This window comes from Cyanistes caeruleus, chromosome 27, assembly GCF_971803275.1.
Source record: "Cyanistes caeruleus chromosome 27, bCyaCae1.hap1.1, whole genome shotgun sequence".
Lineage (NCBI taxonomy): Eukaryota > Metazoa > Chordata > Aves > Passeriformes > Paridae > Cyanistes > Cyanistes caeruleus.
The window spans coordinates 4,496,042-4,520,525 of NC_141727.1; the positions used below are offsets into that span (position 1 = coordinate 4,496,042).

The window sequence follows — 24,484 nt, forward strand, 5'->3', positions numbered from 1 at the left end:
ATGCCCGTCGGTTTTAGGCGTCCCAAAATCTCTCTCGGGGGGGTTTGGGATGGGTTTGGACGCCCCAAAAAGCTCCAGTGCTGCGAGGGGATCCTCATCCTATCGGGGCACCCCAAACTCCTCCAAGCACCCCGAACTGCCCCAGCACCCCAAGTCTGCGATGGGGCTGGGGACCCCCATCCCCCGGGACACCCCAAAACCCCGCTGTGCCCCCTCTCCGGAGGGGTCGGGGTCCTTCAGGAGCGCCATCACCCCCCGGATCCCCCAAATCGCCCGCACGGACCAGCCCGGGGTGCCCCGAGGGGCCTTTGATGGGCGGGGGGCGAGGGGGATCCCCGGGACTCCCCTCCCGCCGGGGGACCCCGCTGACGTCATCCGGCTTCAACCGCTCCTCGCCAACCACAAGCGCAGCTCGTCCGCCTCGCGCTTTCCATTGGTTTATCAGCCTGTCAATCAAAATATATTGACGGATCAAAATCCGGGGATTGATTGATCCCGCCCATGAGGAACATTCCCTCCCTTAAGACCTGTCAATCAAACAGCATCCAGCCTCAGGCCGGGCTTGCCTCCATTGGCTGTCTCTACTGTCAATCAAACATCTGTCCTGTTATTGGCTGTCCCCTGCCGTCCGTCACCTCCGAGCCCCGCACCCATTGGCGGAACTCTCGCTCCATCACGAGCCTTATTGCTCGGTTTAGCTGCCAATCAACCCTTATCCCTCCGCGGATTGGCCGCCAATCCATCATCTCGCCTTCCATTGGCCAGATCGCCGAGAAGCCGAGCGGCGATTGGTCGAAACCCCTCCGGGGGGCGGGCGGAGCAGGGCGGTTCCCGGCGGAGGAAGATGGCGCCGTGAGCGGGTCGGAGCCGCCGCCGCCCCCGGCCGGTCAGTGCGGGGGGAGCGGGGCCGGGGCGCGGCCGCTCCGGAGCCGCCGGGGCGGGGAGCGCCCCGCGGCCTCCCCGGCCCGCCCTCCCTCAGCGCACGGCGGGCGGGCGGCGCTTCCGGCAGCGGGGCCCGCTCGGGGGCGGGCCCGGCCTTTCGGACCCGCCTCCCCCGGGACCGCCCGGAGGGACCGGGGGGGGGCTGGGGGTGAGGCCGGGGGGGGCCCGGGGGGTCCTGGGCCCATCCCGGGGTCAGTCGTGGGGGTCCCGGGGATGCGGGGTCAGGGCGGGCCCGGGGCTCCCCTCACGTGGGGCCGGGCCGGGCTCTGAGGGGATTTTCCCTCCCTCCCGGTTTTTGGGAGTTCTGGGGGGTTTGGAGCAGGAATTCTGTGGGATTTGGAGAAGGATTCGGGCTGGTTCCGATTGGGGGGGGTCCGTTCGCCTGGTGGGCTCGGGGTTGTTTCCCTTGGAAGGGGTCATGGGGCTGGGGAATTGGGGACCGGGAGGGATTCGGGATTTCCCACACGGGATTTGTTCCTCTGATGGGATTTGGGCTGTTTTTCCTTGTGGGATTCGTTCCCTGAGTGGGATTCAGGATTGTTCCCAAATTTCCCTCACGGGATTCATTCCCCGAGTGGGATTTGGGATGATTCCCGAATTTCCCTCACGGGATTCATTTCCCTATAGGATTCAGGATTGTTCCCAAAATTCCCACACAGGATTTGTTCCCCTGATGGGATTTGGGATGGTTCCCGAATTTCCCTCGTGGGATTCATTTCCCGATGGGATTTGGGTTGTTTTTCCTGGTGGGATTCATTCCCTGAATGGAATTTGGGATGGTTCCTGAATTTCCCTCATGGGATTCATTTCCCAATGGGATTCAGGATTGTTCCCCAATTTCCTTTGGGGGATTAATTTCCCGATGGGATTTGGGCTGTTTTTCCTTGTGAGATTCGTTCCCTGAGTGGGATTCAGGATTGTTCCCAAAATTCCCACACGGGATTTGTTCCTCTGATGGGATTTGGGATTGTTCCCAAATTTCCTTTGAGGGATTCATTTCCCGATGGGATTTGGGCTGTTTATCCTGGTGGGATTCATTCCCTGATAGGATTCAGGATTTTTTCCAAATTTCCCTCACGGGATTCATTTCCCAATGGGATTTGGGCACCCATCCCTCTTCCAACACCCCCAAAAATGGGATTTCTCCCAGGGAAAATGAGATCTCTCCCATGAAAATGGGATTTCTTAAAGGAAAAATAGGATTTCTTCAGGGAAGATGGGATCTCTTCTGGGAAAACGGCATTTCTCCAGGGAAAACGGGATTTCTCCCAGGGAAAATGGGATTTCTTTCAGGAAAATGGGATTTCTTTCAGGAAAATGGGATTTCTTTCAGGAAAATGGGATTTCTCCCAGGGAAAACGGGATTTCTCCCAGGGAAAATGGGATTTCTTTCAGGAAAATGGGATTTCTTTCAGTAAAATGGGATTTCTCCTGGGAAAGTGGGATCTCTCCCTGGATCTGCCTCTCCCTGGCTGGCTCTGATTCGAAGTCAGGGCTGTTAATCCTCAGCTGTGCCCTAAATTCCGATGGAAGGGAGGGAACAGCCGCACAAAATCCCCGGAAGAACATCCCTGCCTCTTCCCAGGCATCTGGAAGACTTTTCCCATTACTTTTCCCAGTTTTTTTTCCTGTTCTCAGTGGCTCTGTTTGGGGAAATTCCGGATTCCCGGGGAGGAAATGTTATCCCAGGATATCCAAGAGGTTTTGGGGGGGGGTTTCAGGTCGGGTTTTCCAGGAGTTTTGGCTGCTGGAGGAATTTTCTGGAGGTCGGGGCTGTCCCTGTCACCCTCAGCCACCTTAAATTCTTGGGATCTTATCCAGGGGAAATTCCCAAAGGAAATTTGTCTTCAAATCCAGAACAAAACACGGAGCAAATTGTGAGGATTTGGGGTTTTTTTCCCTGGCTTAAACCCTTTAAAAAGAAACGGTTCAAAACCAGGAATTCTTTCCATGAATTCCTTTTCATTCCCAAAGCTGGAAAAACAGCAGGGAGATGGCGTGGGCTGGGAACTGGGAGATTTGGGTTGGAAATGGGAAGATTTGGGGCTGGGAATGGGAAGATTTGGGGCTGGGAATGGGAAGATTTGGGGCTGGGAATGGGAAGATTTTGAGTTGGAAATGGGAAGATTTGGGGCTGGGAATGGGAAAATTTCAGGCTGGGAATGGGAAGATTTTGAGTTGGAAATGGGAAGATTTTGAGTTGGAAATGGGAAGGTTTTGGGGTGAAACTGGGAAGATTTTGGCTTGAAAATGAGAAGATTTGGGGCTGGAAACAAGATTTCAGGCAGGGAATGGGAATATTTGGGGCTGGGAATGGGAATATTTGGGGCTGGAACTGGGAAGATTTTGAGCTGGAACTGGGAAGTATTGGGGCTGGGAATGGGAAGATTTGGGGCTGGGAATGCAAAGATTTTGAGCTGGAACTGGGAAGATTTGGGGCTTGGAATGGGAGGATTTCAGGCTTGGAATGGGAGGATTGGGGCTGGGAATGGGAAGATTTTGAGTTGGAACTGGGAAGATTTGGGGCTGGGAATGGGAAGATTTGGGGCTGGGAATGGGAAGATTTGGGGCTGGGAATGGGAAGAGTTCGGCTCTCTGGACAAACCCACTTTGAAGTTGAGCTCTGTCACTTTTTGGGACTCAGCTCCTCCAAGCCACGGCTGCGCTGGAATTCAGCCAAACACCAGAAATCCGGGAATCTCCTCGGGATTTCCCTTTGGAAAAAGCAAACCCCAAACCTCAGGGCAAAGCCAACACACAGCGGGGTGACCCCATAACCCCCGAGTGAGACAGGATAATTTTAGAGGCGGGGGAGGAACACCAGGAAGAATCCCTCGGGATCAGAACCTCGGGATTGGGAACGCTGGGCTGATCCCTCTCTCTGCTCTGTCCCCACAGCTGGAGGGACAGCATGGCAGCCACGGCCGCCGTCAGCCCCAGTGAATACCTGCAGCCCGCCGCCTCCGCCGCCCAGGTGAGTCCAGCCCATCCTCAGGGCTTTTCCCAGGATTCAGGAGCAGCCAGGAGCCCCTCCAAAGGCTCATTCCCACTCCTGATCCCGGTTGTTCCTCCTCCTCCTCCCTGAGGATGCGGGGTGGCTTTGGGGTTTGAGCTGCCTCAAAAGCCAGGGTGAATCTCCCAGGGTGTTTTCCACGGCTTTTAGGATTTTTCAATCCCAGGGATGGGATTTAAAAGATGATGTCATCACTGATTAAAAACAGTGGATGCATTGGGAGGAATTCTGTGATAGAAAAATTAGGAATTTCTGCCCAGAAAGGTGGTGGAGTCACCTGGGGGTGTTTAAGGAGGGACTGGACAGGATTAAACCCTTTAAAAAGAAACCTGTTCAAAACCAGGAATATTTCCCTGAATTCCTTTTCATTCCCAAAGCTGGAAAAACATCAGGGAGATGGCGTGGGCTGGGAATTGGGAGATTCTGGGCTGGAAATGGGAAGATTTCAGGGTGGAACTGGGAAGATTTGGGGCTGGGAATGAGAAGATTTGGAGCTGGGAATGGGAAGATTTGGGGCTGGGAATGGGAAGATTTGGGGCTGGGAATGGGAAGATTTGGGGCTGGAACTGGGAAGATTTGGGCCCTCAATAGCCCTCAGTGCCATGCTTGGGGTGACAAAGTATCCCCCAGGTTGAACTGGACGATCAAAGATATTTTCCAAGCTCAGTTATTGGGGAATTCCACCATCCTCTAAAGGCACAGCGGGTAATTAAGCAGCTCCCTTAATCAGGGGAGCCTCATTAGCTGTTCCTGCAGGTTCCTGGCACTAACTGCCCTGTCTCCCCAGGACTCCCAGCCCTCTCCCCTGGCCCTGCTGGCAGCCACATGTAGCAAGATCGGTCCCCCCGCCGTGGAAGCTGCCGTGACGCCGCCGGCCCCTCCGCAGCCCACCCCTCGCAAACTGGTGCCCATCAAACCCGCCCCGCTGCCCCTGGGCTCGGCCAAGAGCAGCATCGGCATCCTGTCCTCCAAAGGGAACCTCTTCCAGATCCAGGGTTCCCAGGTGGGCACCTCCTACCCCGGCGGGCAGCTGGTTTTCGCCATCCAGAACCCGGCCGTGCTCAACAAAGGCTCGCGCTCTTCCTCCTCCTCCTCCTCCTCGTCCTCCTCGTCGTCCTCCTCCAACATCCAGTACCAGGCCGTGCCCCAGCTGCAGCCCGGCGGGGCTCAGACCATCCAGGTGCAGCCCAACCAGATCCAGATCATCCCAGGCACCAACCAAGCCATCCTCACGCCTTCCTCTTCCTCGCACAAACCCGTGCCCATCAAACCGGCGCCGGCGCAGAAAGCGGCGTCGGCAGCGGGCGGCGTGGTCAAACTGCCCGGGGGTGGCAACGTCACCTTGACCCTGCCCGTCAACAACCTGGTGAGCTCCGAGGCGGGCGGCCAGGCCCAGCTGCTCACGGACAGCCCTTCCAAACCCGGCAAAAAACCTCGGAAAAAGGCCCTGTCCCCCGCCCAGCCGGCCGCCGTGGCCGTGGCCGAGCAGGTGGAGACGGTGCTGATCGAGACCACGGCGGAGAACATCATCCAAGCCGGTAACAACCTGCTGATCGTGCAGAGCCCCGGCTCGGGGCAGCCGGCGGTGGTGCAGCAGGTGCAGGTGGTGCAGCCCAAGCAGGAGTCGCAGGTGGTGCAGATCCCGCAGCAGGCGCTGCGCGTGGTGCAGGCCGCCTCGGCCACGCTGCCCACCGTGCCCCAGAAATCCTCCCAGAACTTCCAGATCCAGGCGGCCGAGCCCACCCCCACACAGGTACAGCCTCCTTGGGATCTCTGCCCTGTTGTTTTGCCGGGGTTTTAGGAGCTGGAGGGTTTTGTGAGACGTTCCCGCTGTGGTTTGGGTGTTGCTGAGTGAATTCCCTGGATGTTGGGAGCGCGGCCGTTCCCTCTGCAGGGATTTAGGAGCTCCACCTGCTTTTATAGGATCTGCAGGAGCTCGGTGTCCCTGAAACCTCCCCAGTGCCACGGCTGGGGTTGGGATGAGCCAGGGAGCTCCCGGGACACGAGGGGAGGTGGGAGAGGGGTTGGTGTCTTTCTGCTGCCTTGGGTGAAATCCAGGAGCTTTCTCCTTTCTCCAGGAGACGCACAAAAGTCCAGGTTTATTTCCCGGTGAGGCTGGGGAGGGGCTGGGATGCATTTCCCAGATGAGCTGCGGCTGCCCCACCCTGGCAGTGTCCAAGCCCAGCTTGCAGCACCCTGAGCCAGCAGAAGAAATCCCTGGCAGTTAAAACAAGACAACCTCTAAAACCCCTCCAAATCCCAAACCATCCCACCATTCCCGGGCTGCGTGCATCCCTCCAAATCCCAAACCTTCCTTCCTCCCCTCCAGATCTACTTCAAGACCCCCTCTGGCGAGCTGCAGACCATGCTGCTCCAGGAGACCTCCTCCGTGCCCGTGCCTCCACCTCTGGGCACGTCCTGCGGCAGCCCCGCGTCGCGCAGCCCCGGCCCCGGCGCCGGCCGCAAACCGGCCCCGCGCAAGGAGCGGCCGCTGCCCAAGATCGCCCCGGCCGGGGGCATCCTGAGCCTGAACGCGGCACAGCTGGCGGCAGCTGCCCAGGCCATGCAGACCATCAACATCAACGGCGTCCAGGTGCAGGGAGTCCCCGTCACCATCACCAACAGCGGAGGTGGGTGGTGGGAGATGGGGATGGGAGAGGGTGTGGGCAGCTCAGGGAGGGTGGGAATGTGGGATGGAATCGTCCCTGGATTGGATCAGATCAGATCAGATCAAATCCCTTGTGCTCCTGAGGGAGGATGGGGACAGTGAGCAGCTCCCTGAGCTTCCCAAGGATGGGAATTTGGGATGGAATTGTCCCTGGATCAGATCAGATCACATCAAATCAGTTCAGATCAGACCAGATCAGATCAGATCAGATCCCTTGTGCTCCTGAGGGAGGATGGGGACAGTGAGCAGCTCCCTGAGCTTCCCAAGGATGGGAATTTGGGATGGAATCGTCCCCGGATCAGATCAGATCAGTTCAGATTAGACCAGATCAGATCAGATCAGATCCCTTGTGCTCCTGAGGGAGGATGGGGACAGTGAGCAGCTCAGGGAGGATGGGAATGTGGAATGAAATCCTCCCTGGATCAGGTCAGACCCCTCGTGCCCCTGAGGGAGGATGGGGACAGTGAGCAGATCCCTGAGCTTCTCAAGGATAGGAATTTGGGATGGAATCCTCCCCGGATCAGATCAGATGGGATCCCGAGGGGCTCTGCAGTGTCAGCACTTTCTGGAGTGTTTCCCAAAGTGCCCTTCGGGTGGTTCCAAGCACATCCTGGAGAGCTGTGGATAACAGGGATGGCTGCCTGCCCAGCCCAGGAAGCACCTGAGGTTTCCTGGGAGCCCAGCCCGGCTCTGTTCCCTCCTCAGCTCTGTGTCCAAATCCTTGGGATGCCTTTTTTCCAGAGGACTAGGACCCAGCCAGGCAGAGGGACAGGTTGGATCCCATTCCAGATCCCCATCCCGGGGCTGGAACTGCCCCCTTGGATCCCATTCCAGATCCCAGTCCCGGGGCTGGAAAACCTCCCTTGGATCCCATTCCAGATCCCCATTCCGGGGCTGGAACTGCTCCCTTGGATCCCATTCCAGATCCCAGTCCCGGGGCTGGAAAACCTCCCTTGGATCCCATTCCAGATCCCCATTCCGGGGCTGGAACTGCTCCCTTGGATCCCATTCCAGATTCCCATCCCGGGGCTGGAACTGCTCCCTTGGATCCCATTCCAGATCCCCATTCTGGGGCTGGAACTGCTCCCTTGGATCCCATTCCAGATCCCCATCCCGGGGCTGGAACTGCTCCCTTGGATCCCATTCCAGATCCCAGTCCCGGGGCTGGAAAACCTCCCTTGGATCCCATTCCAGATCCCCATTCCGGGGCTGGAACTGCTCCCTTGGATCCCATTCCAGATCCCAGTCCCGGGGCTGGAAAACCTCCCTTGGATCCCATTCCAGATCCCCATCCCGGGGCTGGAACTGCTCCCTTGGATCCCATTCCAGATCCCCATCCCGGGGCTGGAACTGCTCCCTTGGATCCCATTCCAGATCCCCATCCCGGGGCTGGAACTGCTCCCTTGGATCCCATTCCAGATCCCCATTCTGGGGCTGGAACACCTCCCTTGGATCGCATTCCAGATCCCCATTCTGGGGCTGGAACTGCTGCCTTGGATCCCATTCCAGATTCCCATCCTGGGGCTGGAACACCTCCCTTGGATCGCATTCCAGATCCCGGGACTGGAACACCTCCTGCATCCCTTGGGAATGAGGAACTCTCCCAAGTTCCCAAATCTGGGAGAGGCACATTCACACACACAGCTCCATCCTTCCATCTCCAGGGATCACCATTCCAGAGGGTGAACCCCTCACTCCAGGGATCTCCCTAAAGCCCAAACCCAGCCAGACCTGGCCCCGCTGCTCCTGATCCCAGGAATGTCACCTCCCTGTCCCCATTCCAGGGCCAAACCCTTCCCAAGGAGCCGAGGGGAGGGAGCTGTGTCTGCGGGGAGTTTTATCTCCTTCCCGAGCCAGCCAGTCCTGCTGCCTGCCGTGGTTTTTTCCAGCAGCTGGCTTTGGCACCGGGAATCTGCTCCTCCTCGCCAGGTGTCAGCAGAAATCCCGGCCCGGCGCGGTTTCCCGCTCCGCCGTTCTCCCGGGATTGGCTTTTGGGGGTTATGGGGGGGGGGGGGGGGATGTGATTTAATTAGAGATCCTAACGAATGTGGAGGGGACCGGTAGGACCTGCTGCCCACGGGTGTGACGAGCTGAGCCTCAGCCAGGACATTCCCACCTCCTCCCAATCCCTCTGCTTGGCGCTTCCCTGCCGGCAGATCCCTCGCTCTGCCTGCGCTCCCTCCCTGCTGCCTCTGCTCCTCCGCTGCCAAATCCCATTTGTTCTCCTCCTCCTCCTCCTCCTCCTCCTCCTGCTGCTGCCCTGGGAGCAGCCATCCCGATCCCGATCCCAATCCCGCTCCCGATCCCGCTTGCTGACGCTGACCCCATCTTCTTCTTTCCAGCCCCCGTCACGGCTGCCAGGGACGCCCGAGCCTGGAGCGGCCCTTAGGCTGCGGGGTAAGTCCCGTTTTTTTGCTCAATATATTGCACGTTTTTTCAAAGTTTCTTTTTTGTTTCCTCTTTGAGCCCTTTTTTTCCCTGCCCCCCTAAAAGGGTCTTTTGAAAACTTGGAAAACTTTGAAAAACCGCACAGTATATTCAGAAAAAAGGGACTTACCGGGAGCGGCACGTGGCAAAGGGGGGCTGTGCTGCATGCGGGGATAAATTCGGGATGTTCCCTGCTCCAGAGGGTCCGCTGGGAGGAACGTGGATGGATCCTGACCTCCCCTTTGTCCCTCCCCAGGCCAGCAGCAGCTGACGGTGCAGAACGTGTCCGGCAACAACGTGACCATCAGCGGGCTGAGCCCCACCCAGATCCAGCTGCAGATGGAGCAGGCGCTGTCCGGGGAGGTCCAGCCGGGAGAGAAGAGGAGGAGGATGGCCTGCACCTGCCCCAACTGCAAGGACGGCGACAAGCGGTCAGTTCAGAACCTGGGAAGGGCTCGTTCCGCTTGGATCTGCCTCTTCTGGGAGTGGTTTATCCTGCTTGGATCCGCCTCTTCTGGGAGTGGCTTATCCTGTTTGGATCCGCCTCTTCTGGGAGTGGCTTATCCTCTTTGGATCCACCTCTTCTGGGAGTGGCTTATCCTGCTTGGATCCACCTCTTCTGGGAGTGGTTTATCCTGTTGGATCTGCCTCTACTGAGAGTGGCTTATCCTGCTTGGATCTGCCTCTTTTGGGAGTGGCTTATCCTGCTTGGATCCACCTCTTCCAGCTGTGTCTCATCCCTCTGGATCCGCCTCTCCCACAATAACCCAGAGTGGTTTATCCTGCTTGGATCCGCCTCTCCTGGGAGTGGTTTATCCTGCTGGATCTGCCTCTTCTGGGAGTGGCTTATCCTGCTTGGATCCACCTCTTCTGGGAGTGGTTTATCCCACTTGGATCCACCTCTTCTGGGAGTGGTTTATCCCGCTTGGATCTGCCTCTCCTGGGTTATCCCAGTGTGGTTTATCCTGCTTGGATCTGCCTCTCCTGGGCGTGGCTTGTCCTGCTTGGATCCACCTCTCCCAGTGTAACCTGGAGTGGTTTATCCCGCTTGGATCCTCCTCTTCTGGGAGTGGCTTATCCTGCTTGGATCCACCTCTCCTGGGAGTGGTTTATCCCACTTGGATCCACCTCTCCTGGGCGTGGCTTGTCCTGCTTGGATCCGCCTCTCCCAGTGTAACCTGGAGTGGTTTATCCTGCTGGATCTGCCTCTTTTGGGAGTGGTTTATCCCACTTGGATCCACCTCTCCTGGGTTATCTCAGGGTGGTTTATCCTGCTTGGATCCGCCTCTCCTGGGCATGGTTTATCCCTCTGGCTCCGCCTCTCCTGGGCATGGTTTATCCCTCTGGCTCCGCCTCTCCTGGGCATGGTTTATCCCTCTGGCTCCGCCTCTCCTGGGCATGGTTTATCCCTCTGGCTCCGCCTCTCCTGGGCATGGTTTATCCCTCTGGCTCCGCCTCTCCTGGGCGTGGTTTATCCCTCTGGCTCCGCCTCTCCTGGGCATGGTTTATCCCTCTGGCTCCGCCTCTCCCGGGCTGACCCCGCCTTTCCCCTTAGGCCGGGCGATCCCGGGAAGAAGAAGCACATCTGCCACATCCCCGAGTGCGGCCGGACGTTCCGGAAGACGTCGCTGCTGCGGGCACACGTGCGGCTGCACACGGGCGAGAGGCCCTTCGTGTGCAACTGGGTGTTCTGCGGCAAGCGCTTCACGCGCTCCGACGAGCTGCAGCGGCACGCGCGCACACACACAGGTCTGGGGTACCCCTGGATACCCCCTGTTCCCTGGGGAGAACCCCAAACAGGTCTGGGGTCCCCCTGGTTACCCCCTGTTCCCTGGGGAGAACCCCAAACAGGTCTGGGATACCCCTGGATACCCCCTGTTCCCTGGGGAGAGCCCAAACAGGTCTGGGGTCCCCCTGGATACCCCCTGTTCCCTGGGGATAACCCAAAAACAGGTCTGGGGTCCCCCTGGATACCCCCTGTTCCCTGGGGAGAACCCAAAAACAGGTCTGGGGTCCCCCTGGATACCCCCTGTTCCCTGGGGAGAACCCAAACAGGTCTGGGGTGTCCCTGGGAAATTTTGGGGACACAGGGATTTGGACACACAGGGATTTGGGCACACAGGGATTTTGGCACACAGGGATTTGGGCACAGGGATTAGGGGACACAGGGATTTGGGCACACAGGGATTTGGGGACAGGGGGATTTGGGGACAGGGGGATTTGGGGTCACAGGGATTTGGGGACACAGGGATTCGGGGTCACAGGGATTTGGGGACGGGGATTTGGGGACAGGGGAATTTGGGGTCACAGGGATTTGGGCACACAGGGATTTGGACACACAGGGATTTGGGGACACAGGGATTTGGGCACACAGGGATTTGGACACACAGGGATTTGGGCACACAGGGATTTGGGGTCACAGGGATTTGGGGACAGGGGAATTTGGGGACACAGGGATTTGGGGTCACAGGGATTTGGGCACAGGGATTTGGGGACAGGGGAATTTGGGGACACAGGGATTTGGGGTCACAGGGATTTGGGCACAGGGATTTGGGGACACAGGGATTTGGGCACAGGGATTTGGGGACAGGGGGATTTGAGGACAGGGGGATTTGGGGACAGGGGAATTTGGGGTCACAGGGATTTGGGCACACAGGGATTTGGGCACACAGGGATTTGGGGACACAGGGATTTGGGGACAGGGATTAGGGGACACAGGGATTTGGGGACACAGGGATTTGGGCACACAGGGATTTGGGGACACAGGGATTTGGGGACACAGGGATTTGGGGACACAGGGATTTGGGGACACAGGGATTTTGGGACACAGGGATTTTGGGGACAGAGATTTGAGGACAGGGATTTGGGGACACAGGGATTTGGGGTCACAGGGATTTGGGCACACAGGGATTTGGGGACACAGGGATTTGGAGACACAGGGATTTGGGCACACAGGGATTTGAGGACAGGGATTTGGGCACAGGGATTTGGGGACACAGGGATTTGGGCACACAGGGATTTGGAGACACAGGGATTTGGAGACACAGGGATTTGGGGTCACAGGGATTTGGGGACACAGGGATTTGGGCACACAGGGATTTTGGGGTCAGAGATTTGAGGACAGGGATTTGGGCACACAGGGATTTGAGGACAGGGATTTGGGCACACAGGGATTTGGGGACACAGGGATTTGGGCACACAGGGATTTGGGCACACAGGGGTTTGGGCACAGGGATTTGGGGACACAGGGATTTGGGGACACAGGGATTTGGGGACACAGGGATTTGGGCACACAGGGATTTGGGCACACAGGGATTTGGACACACAGGGATTTGGACACACAGGGATTTGGACACACAGGGATTTGGGCACAGGGATTTTGACACACAGGGATTTGGGCACACAGGGATTTGGGGTCACAGGGATTTGGAGACACAGGGATTTGGGGACACAGGGATTTGGGGACACAGGGATTTGGGCACACAGGGATTTGGGCACAGGGATTTGGGCACACAGGGATTTGGGGACACAGGGATTTGGGGACACAGGGATTTGGGCACACAGGGATTTGGGCACAGGGATTTGGAGACACAGGGATTTGGGGACACAGGGATTTGGGGACACAGGTATTTGGGCACACAGGGATTTGGGCACAGGGATTTGGGCACACAGGGATTTTGGGGTCAGAGTTTTGAGGACAGGGATTTGGGCACAGGGATTTGGGGACACAGGGATTTGGGGTCACAGGGATTTGGGCACACAGGGATTTGGGGGCACAGGGATTTTGGCACACAGGGATTTTGGGGATGGCACATCCCCGAGGCTTTGCCAAACCCCCTGACCCCGTCCCCTCTCCCGCAGGTGACAAACGCTTCGAGTGCGCGCAGTGCCAGAAACGCTTCATGCGCTCCGACCACCTGACCAAGCACTACAAAACCCACCTGGTCACCAAGAACTTGTAGGATCGGGACAGAGAGAGAGAGAGAAATTCCCTCCCATCCCAAATCCTGGATCCCAGGAGGGACCTCGGGGACCTCCCCACCCTCCCGACCGTGCACAGCACCCCCAAAAAAAATGGGGTGGGGGGTCCCTGTGACCCCCACAGGCTCAGGGGGGGTGACCCAGAGCCCCCCCAGAGCCCCCCAGGATGTGGGGCAGGAGAAGGGGACGCCCAAGAGAGGCTCCACAGCACATTCCTACTTTATATTTAAAGTCTATAAATAGCTATAAATATCTATATAACCCCTTTGGAAAAAAAAATCCCTTTTTTTCTATGGAGATCGTTGCCTTACACTCCCCCTCTCCCAGATCCCGACCCCGTGGATCATGAGTGCTTTTTTTAAAATCTATTTAATCCCCTGGATTTATCTCCCAAAACCCAATTTTTTATTTTTTTTCCCCCCCCCACCCTCGCTCTCAATTTTTATTTCTGAGCAACTTTGGCGTTTTCCCCTTTTTTTTTTTAAATTTTGGGACTTCATCCCTATTTTTTTTTTTGTTGTTTTTTTGTGTGGGAGTTGTGTTTTTTCCATGTTTTTTTTCCTCTTTATTTTTTTCCTCCATTTTTTTTTCCATTTCATTTCCTTTTGTTTTTATTTTTTTGGGGGTTTCTTCATTATTTTTTTTTTTTAAATTTCATGACTTCACCCCCTTTTTTCCTATTTTCCCCCCCCCTCCCTTTTTTCCTGCCCAGTGTGTGCAGATCCCCCGTGTACAGTGTACATTGTATCATAGATTATATTGCTTTGGAGCTTTTAAATTAAACAAAATCCACTTTATTTTTTAGTTGTTGTTCCTGCCCGAGGGCGTTTTCCCTGGATTATGTGATGGATTTGTTCCCAGTTTTCTGAGCTGTACCCGGAGGCAGCCGGGAGCTTTTCCTTGCTAAATAAATTTAGTCACCAGAGGCAAATCCTGGCTCCTTCCCTCTCTTGTTTTTTCCTTTATTTTTCCACGGGAATGTTGTGGAAAAGCGGGATTTGGTGGATGGGAATGCCCAAAATGGACGGAATTTGGAGTTATTGGAGGGAAAATCGATGCTCTGCTGTTGGTGTGAGGTTTGTCCCCAAATCCTGGCCCTTGTCACAGGTCACAGCATCTCAAATGTCCCCAGAACCTGTCCCCAAATCCCTGGCCCTTGTCACAGGTCACAGCATCTCAAATGTCCCCAAATCCCTGTCCCCAAATCCTGGCCCTTGTCACAGCATCCCAAATGTCCCCAAATCCCTGTCCCCAAATCCTGGCCCTTGTCACGGCATCCCAAATGTCCCCAAATCCCTGTCCCCAAATCCTGGCCCTTGTCACAGCATCCCAAATGTCCCCAAATCCCTGTCCCCAAATCCTGGCCCTTGTCACGGCATCCCAAATGTCCCCAAATCCCTGTCCCCAAATCCTGGCCCTTGTCACGGCATCCCAAATGTCCCCAAATCCCTGTCCCCAAATCCTGGCCCTTGTCACAGCATCCCAAATGTCCCCAAATCCCTGTCCTTGTCACAGGTCACAGCATCTCAAATGTCCCCAAATCCCTGTCCCCAAATCCTGGCCCTTGTCACAGCATCCTAAATGTCCCCAAATCCCTGTCCCCAAATCCTGGCCCTTGTCACAGCATCCCAAATGTCCCCAAATCCCTGTCCTTGTCACAGGTCACAGCATCTCAAATGTCCCCAGAACCTGTCCCCAAATCCCTGTCCTTGTCACAGGTCACAGCATCCCAAATGTCCCCAAATCCCTGTCCCCAAATCCCTGTCCCTTGTCACAGCATCCCAAATGTCCCCAAATCCCTGTCCTTGTCACAGGTCACAGCATCTCAAATGTCCCCAAAACCTGTCCCCAAATCCTGGCCCTTGTCACAGCATCCCAAATGTCCCCAAAACCTGTCCCCAAATCCTGGCCCTTGTCACAGCATCCCAAATGTCCCCAAAACCTGTCCCCAAATCCTGGCCCTTGTCACAGCATCCCAAATGTCCCCAAATCCCTGTCCCCAAATCCCTGTCCCCAAATCCTGTCCCCAAATCCCTGTCCCTTGTCCCAATATCCCAAATGTCCCCAAATCCCTGTCCCTTATCCCAGTATCCCAGATTTCCCATTCCCACTTTCCTCGTGCTCAGTGTCCCCAAATCCCTGTCCCCACCATGTCCCAGCACCTTGTCACCACCTCCCCAGGTCCAAATGTCCCCAAATCCTGTCCCTTGTCACAGCATCCCAAATGTCCCTGTCCCCAAATGTCCCTGTCCCCAAATCCCTGTGTCCCCCACATTTCCCCCGTGTCCCCTGTCACAATCCCCGCCCCACGCAGGCCCAGCTGTGCCATTCCCGCCTTCCCCCTGTCCCCCAGCTCCGGTGTCCCCACCTTGTCCCCGATGTCCCCACGCCCCGTGTCCCCCTCCCGAGGTCGCTGCCCCTTTAAGAACCCCCCATGTGCCCGCCAAAACCCTAACACTACTTCCGGGTTTCTTAACCACGCCCCTTCCTCCTCCACCAATGGGCTTCCAGCTCTCGGGGAGGCGCGCGCGTTCTGCCGCTCCCTATTGGCTGTCGGGGGAGGGGGAGTGGGCGTGTCGGTGTTTGACCACGCCCCCGCGCGGTGGGGCCGCCATGGAGCTGGGGGAGCTGCGGAAGCGCTACCGGGGGGACACCGAGGTGGGACCGGGGGGACCCGCGGGGACCCGGCACGGGGGGAGCCCCCGGGATGTCCCCAAGGCCCGGGGAACCCCCCCTTTCCTCCGGGGTGTCCCCCTCCAGCCGCGGTAACCGCGCACGGAGCCGCTGCACAGCGTGTCCCCAAGGCCTGGGGACCCCCCTGGATGTCCCCAAGGCTCGGGGACCCCCCTGGATGTCCCCAAGGCCTGGGGACCCCCCTGGATGTCCCCAAGGTCTGGGGACCCCCCTGGATGTCCCCAAGGCCTGGGGACCCCTCAGGATGTCCCCAAGGCCTGGGGACCCCCCTGGATGTCCCCAAGGCTCGGGAACCCCTCCCCAGCCAGGGTGACACTCCTGGATGTCCCCAAGGTCTGGGGACCCCCCTGGATGTCCCCAAGGTCTGGGGACGCCCCTGGATGTCCCCAAGGTCTGGGGACCCCTCCCCAGGTCCAGGGTGACCCCCCCAGACTGTCCCCAATACCAGGGGTCACTCCCCAGCCTGTCCCCAGACCAGCTCCCCCCTCCCGTGCTGTGCCCTCAGCGCCACCCCGGTGTCCCCAAACCCCCCAGATGTCGCAAATCCCCCCAGGGTGTCCCCAGTCCCACCCAAAATGTCCCCAGTCCCCCCCCAGATGTCCCCAATCCCCCTCCAGATGTCCCCAATCCCCCCCAGATGTCCCCAATCCCCCCCCAGATGTCCCCAAACCCTCCAAAGTGTCCCCAATCCCCCTCCAGGTGTCCCCAAACCCCCCCCAGGTGTCCCCAATCCCCTCAAAGTGTCCCCAGCCCCCCTCCAGATGTCCCCAAGCTCCCCCTAGGTGTCCCCAGTCCCCCTCCAGATGTCCCCAATCCCCCTCCAGGTGTCCCCAAACCCCCGCAAGATGTCCCCAATCCCCCCCAGATGTCCCCAATCCCCCCCAGGTGTCCCCAAACCCCCCGCAGGATGTTCCCAAACCCCCTGCCAGATGTCCCCAATCCCCCCCAGGTGTCCCCAATCCCCCCCAGGTGTCCCCAAACCCCCTGCCAGGTGTCCCCAACCCCCCCAGATGTCCCCAATCCCTCCCAGTGTCCCTAGCCCCCCCAAAGTGTCCCCAACCCCCCCCAGGTGTCCCCAACCCCCTCCAGATGTCCCCAATCCGCCCCAGTGTCCCCAGCCCCCCCAAAGTGTCCCCAACCCCCTCCAGATGTCCCCAACCCCCTCCAGATGTCCCCAAGCTCCCCCTAGGTGTCCCAAATCCCCCCCAGGTGTCCCCAAACCCCTGCCAGGTGTCCCCAATCCCCCCCCAGATGTCCCCAAACCCCCTGCCAGGTGTCCCCAATCCCCCCCCAGATGTCCCCAATCCCCCCCAGGTGTCCCCAATCCCCCCCAGATGTCCCCAAATCCCTGCCACGTGTCCCCAATCCCCCCACAGATGTCCCCAATCCCCCCCCAGATGTCCCCAAACCCCTGCCAGGTGTCCCCAACCCCCCCCCCGGTGTCCCCAGGCGTTCGAGGAGCAGCACTTGGTGTCCCTGGACCCCCTGGAGCAGTTCCGGGCCTGGTTCCAGCAGGCTCTGGAGTGCCCCGACATCGGCGAGCCCAACGCCATGTGCCTGGCCACCTGCAGCAGGTGTGGGGACACGGACACACACGGGGACAGACAGACACACACACAGATGACATTAGATTGGATTGGATATTGTATTGTATTAGTTTTTGTTATATATTATATTGTATTATATATTATGTTATGTTATGTTATATTGTATTGTATTTATTACATTATACTATATAATATTATATAATATTATATCATATTATATCATATTATATCATATCATATTATATCATATTATATTATATTATATTATATTATATTATATTATATTATATTATATTATATTATATTATATTATATTATATTATATTATATTAATTATACATTGTATTATATTATAAATTATATTATATTGTATTTTATATTATATTACATTGTATTACATTACATTATGTTTATTGTTATATTACATTCTATTCTATTCTACAATATTGTGTTATATTCTATAATATTATAATTATATTATATTACATTACATTACATTATATTATGTTTGTTGTTACATTCTATTCTATTCTATTCTATTCTATTCTATTCTATTCTATTCTATTCTATTCCATTCTATTTTATTCTATAACATTATATTATATTCTATAATATTATATTATATTATAATTATATTATATTGCATTACATTATGTTATGTTTGTTGTTACATTACATTATATTACATTCTATTCTATTCTATTCCATTTTATTCTATATTATTATATTCTATTCTATAATATTATATTATATTTATGATATTATATTATAATTGTATTATATTACATCACATTACATTATGTTTGTTGTTATATTACATTACATTATTTTACATTACATTACATTCTATTCTCTTCTATAAGATTATATTATAATTATATTACATTACATTATATTATGTTATATTGTGTTATAGTACATTACTATATAATTTTTCCATATTGCACATTTAATATTTATATAATATAAAATATAACTGTAATGAAATAATAATTTAATATATCATTAAATAATAATGCTATATTATATATGGATTATTATTTAATCAATATGGATTATTATTTAATGTAATTAAATAATAATGACAATGATAATAATGATAATAATAATGATAATAATAATGATAATAATAATGATAATAATGATAATAATAATGATAATAATGATAATAATGATAATGATAATAATGATGATAATGATGATAATAATGATAATAATGATAATGATGATAATGATAATAATGATAATAATGATAATAATGATAATAGTAATAATAATAATAGTAATAATAATAATAATAATAATAATAATAATAATAACAATAATAATAACAATAATAATAATAAATGTTGAGGCCTGAGCTGCTTTTCCCGGGCTGTTCCCGCAGGGATGGGAAGCCCTCGGCGCGGATGGTGCTGCTGAAGGGCTTCGGGCAGGATGGATTCCGCTTTTTCACCAACTACCAGAGCAGGAAGGGCAGGGAGCTGGTGAGGAATCCGAGAAATCCCCGGGAATCCTGCATTTACGGAGCTGGGGAGGGAATTCGGGGGGGAAATCCTGAGAAATCCAGATAAATCCTGAGAAATTCTGGATTTACAGAGCTGGGGAGGGAATTCTGGGGGGGAAATCCTGAGAAATCCAGAGAAATCCTGAGAAATCCCTGGAAATCCTGGATTTACGGAGCTGGGGAGGGAATTCTGGGGGGAAATCCTGAGAAATCCTGAATTTCTGCAGCTGGAGAGGGAATTCTGGGGGGAAATCCTGAGAAATTCTGGATTTACAGAGCTGGGGAGGGAATTCTGGGGGGAAATCCTGAGAAATCCAGAGAAATCCTGAGAAATTCTGGATTTACAGAGCTGGGGAGGGAATTCTGGGGGGAAATCCTGAGAAATCCCCGGAAATTCTGGATTTACGGAGCTGGGGAGGGAATTCGGGGGGGAAATCCTGAGAAATCCTGAATTTCTGCAGCTGGGGAGGGAATTCTGGGGGGAAATCCTGAGAAATTCTGGATTTACGGAGCTGGGGAGGGAATTCTGGGGGGGAAATCCTGAGAAATCCCCGGAAATCCTGGATTTACGGAGCTGGGGAGGGAATTCTGGGGGGAAATCCTGAGAAATCCCTGGGAATCCTGGATTTACAGAGCAGGGGAGGGAATTCTGGGGGGAAATCCAGAGAAATCCTGAATTTCTGCAGCTGGGGAGGGAATTCTGGGGGGAAATCCTGATAAAATCCCAGATTTCTGCAGCTGGGAAGGGAATTTTGGGGGGAAATCCCGAGAAATCCCAAATTTACAGAGCTGGGGAGAGAACCTGGGGTGGAGAAATCCCCATAAATCCCAGATTTCTGTGGCTGGGGTGGGGATTTGGGTGGAAAATCCCGGCGAATCCCGAATTCCTGGATCCTGTTCCCGCCAGGATTCCAATCCCTTCGCTTCCCTGGTTTTCTACTGGGAGCCGCTCTGCCGCCAGGTGAGGAGGGATCCCCGGGATCCTGGGAATGGGATCGGGCTGGGAATTGGGGGCTGGGGGCTCACCCCGCTGGTTTTGGGTGGAAAAAGCAGGGAATGGGGTCAAGGAGCACCTCTGGAGACACTGGACAGATCCCAGGGGATGGTGGACCCCACCAGGAATGGGATCCGTGCATTTTTGGGGTGGAAAAGGCAGGGAATGGGGTGGGTCCGTGCTTGGGAGCCTCTGGCCAGGTCCCAGGGATGGTGGTCCCTGAGTTTTGGGTGGAAAAAGCAGGGAATGGGGTGGGTCCGTGCTTGGGAGCACTTTTGGAGCCTCTGGCCACATCCTAGAGGATGATGGACCCCACCAGGAATGGGATCCGTGCATTTTTGGGGTGGGAAAAGCAGGGAGTGGGGTGGGTCCATGCTCGGGAACACTTTTGGGGATGTTGGCCGGATCCCAGGGATGGTGGTCCCGGAGTTTTGGGTGGAAAAAGCAGGGAGTGGGGTGGGTCCATGCTCGGGAGCACCTTTGGAGCCTCTGGCCAGATCCCAGGGATGGTGGTCCCGGAGTTTTGGGGTGGGAAAAGGCGGGAAGGACGGAGCTGTCGCTGCCCAGGTGCGGATCGAGGGCTCGGTGAAGCGGCTGCCGGAGGAGGAATCCGAGCGCTACTTCCACTCCCGGCCCAAGGGCAGCCAGATCGGGGCTCTGGTCAGCAGGCAGAGCTCCGTCATCCCCGACCGCCAGGTGAGCGCCGGGATCGGCCACGGGACTGGCCACGGGATCGGCCACGGGATCCTGGGGATCCTCCCGGGACCGGCCACGGGACCGGCCATGGGATCCTGGGGATCCTCCCGGGACCGGCCACGGGACTGGCCACGGGATCGGCCACGGGATCCTGGGGATCCTCATGGGACCGGCCATGGGATCGGCCACGGGATCCTGGGGATCCTCATGGGATCGGCCACAGGATCGGCCACGGATCCTGGGGATCCTCATGGGATCAGCCACGGGATCCTGCTGATCCTCTTGGGATTGGCTGTGGGATCCTGGTGATCCTCCCTGTTCCCTTTGGGATTGGCCATGGGATGCTGCTCATCTTCCCATTCCCCTGGGATCCTGCTCATCCTCTCTGTTCCCTTCGGGATTCATGGAATCCCCGCTCCATTTGGGATCCATGGGATCTCCTGTTCCCTTTGGGATCCGTGGGATCTCCTGTTCCCTTTGGGATCCATGGGATCTCCTGTTCCCTTTGGGATCCGTGGGATCTCCTGTTCCCTTTGGGATCCATGGAATCCCCTGTTCCCTTTGGGATCCATGGGATCTCCTGTTCCCTTCGGGATCCATGGAATCCCCTCTCCATTTGGGATCCATGGAATCCCCTCTCCATTTGGGATCCATGGAATCCCCGCTCCCTTTGGGATCCGTGGGATCTCCTGTTCCCTTCGGGATCCATGGAATTCCCTCTCCATTTGGGATCCATGGAATCCCCTGTTCCCTTTGGGATCCATGGAATCCCCTGTTCCCTTTGGGATCCGTGGGATCTCCTGTTCCATTTGGGATCCATGGAATCCCCGCTCCCTCCCGCAGTTCCTGAGGAAGAAGAGCGCGGAGCTGGAGGAGCGCTACCGGGACACGACGGTGCCCAGGCCGGAGTATTGGTGAGGGTGGGGGGCTGAGCCCCCCCAGAGCCCCTCCTGAGCCCCCCCAGTGCCCCCTAAAGCCCCCAGATCCCCCCCAGATCCCACCTGTGCCCCCCCAAAGCCCCCAGAGCCCCTCCTGAGCCCCCCAAGCCCCCCAGATCCCTCCTGAGCCCCTCAGAGTCCCCCGATCCTCCCCAGAGCCCCCCAAAGCCCCTCCTGAACTTCCTAGATCCCCCCCTCAGAGCCCTCCTCAACTCCCCCAAACCCCCAGAGCCCCCCAGAATCCCTCTCAGAGCCCCCCAGGGCCCCCCAGAATCCCTCTCAGAGCCCCCCAGAGCCCCCCAGAATCCCTCTCAGAGCCCCCCAGAATCCCTCTCAGAGCCCCCCAGAGCCCCCCAGAATCCCTCTCAGAGCCCCCCAGAGCCCCCCCAGACCCCCGAATCCCCCCCAGACCCCCCGTCTCCCCTTCCAGGGGCGCGTACATCGTGGAGCCGGAGGTTCTGGAGTTCTGGCAGGGCCAGACCAACCGGCTGCACGACCGGATCGTGTTCCGGCGCCTGCGGGACCGCGCGGCGCCGCTCGGGGCCATGACCCACCCCGGCCACGGCCACTGGGTCTACGAGCGCTTGGCCCCCTGAGCCCGGCTCCAGAACCGCCCCCAATTAGTGCCAGTGGTTAATTAACTGTGTTAATGATCGTGTAGGGTCTGGCTGTGACCCCTGTGACCCCATCCCTGTCCCATCCCTGTCCCTGTCCCATCCCAGGAAATGGATTCGGAGCTGCCCTCACCCCGGTGTGTCCCTAAATCTGTCTCCAATTAGTACCAGTGGTTAATTAATTGTGTTAATGATTGTGTAGGGTCTGGCTGTGACCCCTGTGACCCCATCCCTGTCCCATCCCTGTCCCTGTCCCATCCCAGGAAATGGATTCGGAGCTGCCCTTATCCCGGTGTATTCCCAAATCCACCTCCAATTAGTGCCAGTGGTTAATTAATTGTGTTAATGATCGTGTAGGGTCCGGCTGTGACCCCTGTGACCCCATCCCTGTCCCATCCCTGTCCCATCCCAGGAAATGGATTTGGAGCTGCCCTCACCCCGGTGTGTCCCTAAATCCATCTCCAATTAGTACCAGTGGTTAATTAATTGTGTTAATGATCGTGTAGGGTCTGGCTGTGACCCCCGTGACCCCATCCCTGTCCCATCCCTGTCCCTGTCCTGTGCTGAGAAATGGATTTGGAGCCACCCTAATCCCGGTGTATTCCCAAATCCACCTCCAATTAGTACCAGTGGTTAATTAATTGTGTTAATGATCGTGTAGGGTCTGGCTGTGACCCCCGTGACACCATCCCTGTCCCTGTCCCATCCCTGTCCCTGTCCTGTCCCATCCCTGTCCCTGTCCTGTGCTGAGAAATGGATTTGGAGCCACCCTAATCCCGGTGTATTCCCAAATCCACCTCCAATTAGTACCAGTGGTTAATTAATTGTGTTAATGATTGTGTAGGGTCTGGCTGTGACCCCATCTCTGTCCTGTCCCTGTCCCATCCCTGTCCCATCCCTGTCCTGTCCCTGTCTCATCCCTGTCCCTGTCCCATCCCAGGAAATGGATTTGGAGCTGTCCTTGCCCTGGTGTGTCCCTAAATCCGTCTCCAATTAGTACCAGTGGTTAATTAATTGTGTTAATGATTGTGTAGGGTCTGGCTGTGACCCCTGTGACCCCATCCCTGTCCCTGTCCCATCCCAGGAAATGGATTTGGAGCCACCCTCACCCCGGTGTGTCCCTAAATCCATCTCCAATCGCTGCCAGTGGTTAATTAATCATGTTGATTAATTATCACGTTAATTAATCGTGTTAATGACCGTGCAGGGTCCGGCTGTGACCCCCGTGACCCCATCCCTGTCCCATCCCGGGAAATGGATTTGGAGCTGCCCTTATCCCGGTGTATTCCCAGATCCACCTCCAATCGCTGCCAGTGGTTAATTAATCGTGTTGATTAATTGTCATGTTAATTAATTAATTAATTAATCGTGTTAATGACCGTGCAGGGTCCCGCTGTGACTTCCCAGTCTCTGTCCCGCCGCTCTCCACGTTTTCTCTGGAATGTGCTCAATTCCCGAGTCACTCTTGCTGTTAATTATTTAATTAAGTTAAATGGTGCCGCCCCTGCCTGGCCCCGCCCCCGGCCCCGCCCCTGGGAAAAAATAACCCGGGATTTCTGTGGCGGCTTTGGGTTGTTAATTCCGGGTTAGGAACGGGTTAGGAACGGGTTAGTAACGGGTTAGTAATGGGTTAATAACGGGTTAGTAACGGGTTAATATCGGGTTAGTAATGGGTTAATATCGGGTTAGTAATGGGTTAATAACGGGTTAATAATGGGTTAATATCGGGTTAGTAACGGGCAATAACAAGTTAGTAACGGGTTAATATCAGGCTAATAACGGGTTAGTAACAGGTTAGCAACGGGTTAGTAAATGGTTAATATCGGGTTAGGAACGGGTTAATATCGGGTTAGTAAATGGTTAATACCGGGTTAGTAAATGGTTAATATCGGGTTAGTAAATGGTTAATACCGGGTTAGTAACGGGTTAATATCGGGTTAGTAACGGGTTAATATCGGGTTAGTAATGGGTTAATATCGGGTTAGTAATGGGTTAATAACGGGTTAATAATGGGTTAATATCGGGTTAGTAACGGGCTAGTAACGGGCAATAACAGGTTAGTAACGGGTTAATATCAGGCTAATAACGGGTTAGTAACGGGTTAGCAACGGGTTAGTAAATGGTTAATACCGGGTTAGTAACGGGTTAATATCGGGTCAGTAACGGGTTAGTAACGGGTTAATATCGGGTTAGTAAATGGTTAATATCGGGTTAGTAACGGGTTAGTAAATGGTTACTATCGGGTTAATATTTACCCAGGCGGGGCCGGGCTCTCCCGGAGATCGGCCGAAACCAATCCCTGAAAATTCCCCGGTTCCGTGTTTGCTGCGGCGGAGCCGAGGGCAGCCGGTCCCGGGGGGTCCCGGGGGGTTCCCGGTCCCGGGGGCTCCCGGAGGGTTCCCGGGGGGTTCGGGTCCCGGGGGGTTCCGGTCCCGGGGGGTCCCGGGGGGTCCCGGTCCCGGG

General features: G+C 55.2%; 2 protein-coding genes across 5 annotated transcripts; both read left to right on the top strand.

Moving 5' to 3' along the window:
- The first annotated feature begins 777 nt into the window (after nt 1-777).
- Nucleotides 778-13,962, top strand: SP2 (Sp2 transcription factor). Of its 3 annotated transcripts, XR_015279527.1 has the most exons (8): nt 1,406-2,819; nt 3,841-3,916; nt 4,743-5,708; nt 6,285-6,585; nt 8,966-9,020; nt 9,307-9,481; nt 10,606-10,799; nt 12,912-13,962. XR_015279527.1 is itself a non-coding variant. In XM_086864441.1 (7 exons), exons 2-7 carry the CDS (start codon nt 3,854-3,856, stop codon nt 13,010-13,012), a joined length of 1,800 nt encoding a protein of 599 aa, XP_086720567.1. In that variant the 5' UTR covers nt 778-886; nt 3,841-3,853; the 3' UTR covers nt 13,013-13,962. The 3 variants fall into 3 exon arrangements, 2 of the variants coding, with proteins under 2 accessions (XP_086720567.1, XP_086720566.1); XM_086864441.1 differs by lacking the exons at nt 1,406-2,819; nt 8,966-9,020 and adding an exon at nt 778-886; XM_086864440.1 differs by lacking the exon at nt 8,966-9,020.
- Nucleotides 13,963-15,598: 1,636 nt separating this feature from the next.
- Nucleotides 15,599-23,404, top strand: PNPO (pyridoxamine 5'-phosphate oxidase). Of its 2 annotated transcripts, XR_015279463.1 has the most exons (8): nt 15,599-15,689; nt 17,175-17,299; nt 18,660-18,759; nt 19,687-19,740; nt 20,341-20,469; nt 21,313-21,383; nt 21,838-23,167; nt 23,229-23,404. XR_015279463.1 is itself a non-coding variant. In XM_086864034.1 (7 exons), the coding sequence occupies exons 1-7, from the start codon at nt 15,645-15,647 to the stop codon at nt 22,001-22,003; spliced, it is 690 nt and encodes a 229-aa protein (XP_086720160.1). In that variant the 5' UTR covers nt 15,605-15,644; the 3' UTR covers nt 22,004-23,225. The 2 variants fall into 2 exon arrangements, 1 of the variants encoding a protein (XP_086720160.1); XM_086864034.1 differs by lacking the exon at nt 23,229-23,404 and having other exon boundaries at nt 15,605-15,689; nt 21,838-23,225.
- Nucleotides 23,405-24,484: the final 1,080 nt, after the last annotated feature.

Bases quoted from the DNA above. Each gene is read 5' to 3' on its own strand.
- PNPO (XM_086864034.1), top strand. From the start codon at position 15,645: ATGGAGCTGGGGGAGCTGCGGAAGCGCTACCGGGGGGACACCGAG. The intron at 15,690-17,174 runs GTGGGACCGGGG...CGGTGTCCCCAG, and splicing joins GCTACCGGGGGGACACCGAG to GCGTTCGAGGAGCAGCACTT. The intron at 21,384-21,837 runs GTGAGGGTGGGG...CTCCCCTTCCAG, and splicing joins GTGCCCAGGCCGGAGTATTG to GGGCGCGTACATCGTGGAGC.
- SP2 (XM_086864440.1), top strand. From the start codon at position 2,620: ATGTTATCCCAGGATATCCAAGAGGTTTTGGGGGGGGGTTTCAGGTCG. The intron at 2,820-3,840 runs GTGAGGATTTGG...CTGTCCCCACAG, and splicing joins AACAAAACACGGAGCAAATT to CTGGAGGGACAGCATGGCAG. The intron at 10,800-12,911 runs GTCTGGGGTACC...CCTCTCCCGCAG, and splicing joins GCACGCGCGCACACACACAG to GTGACAAACGCTTCGAGTGC.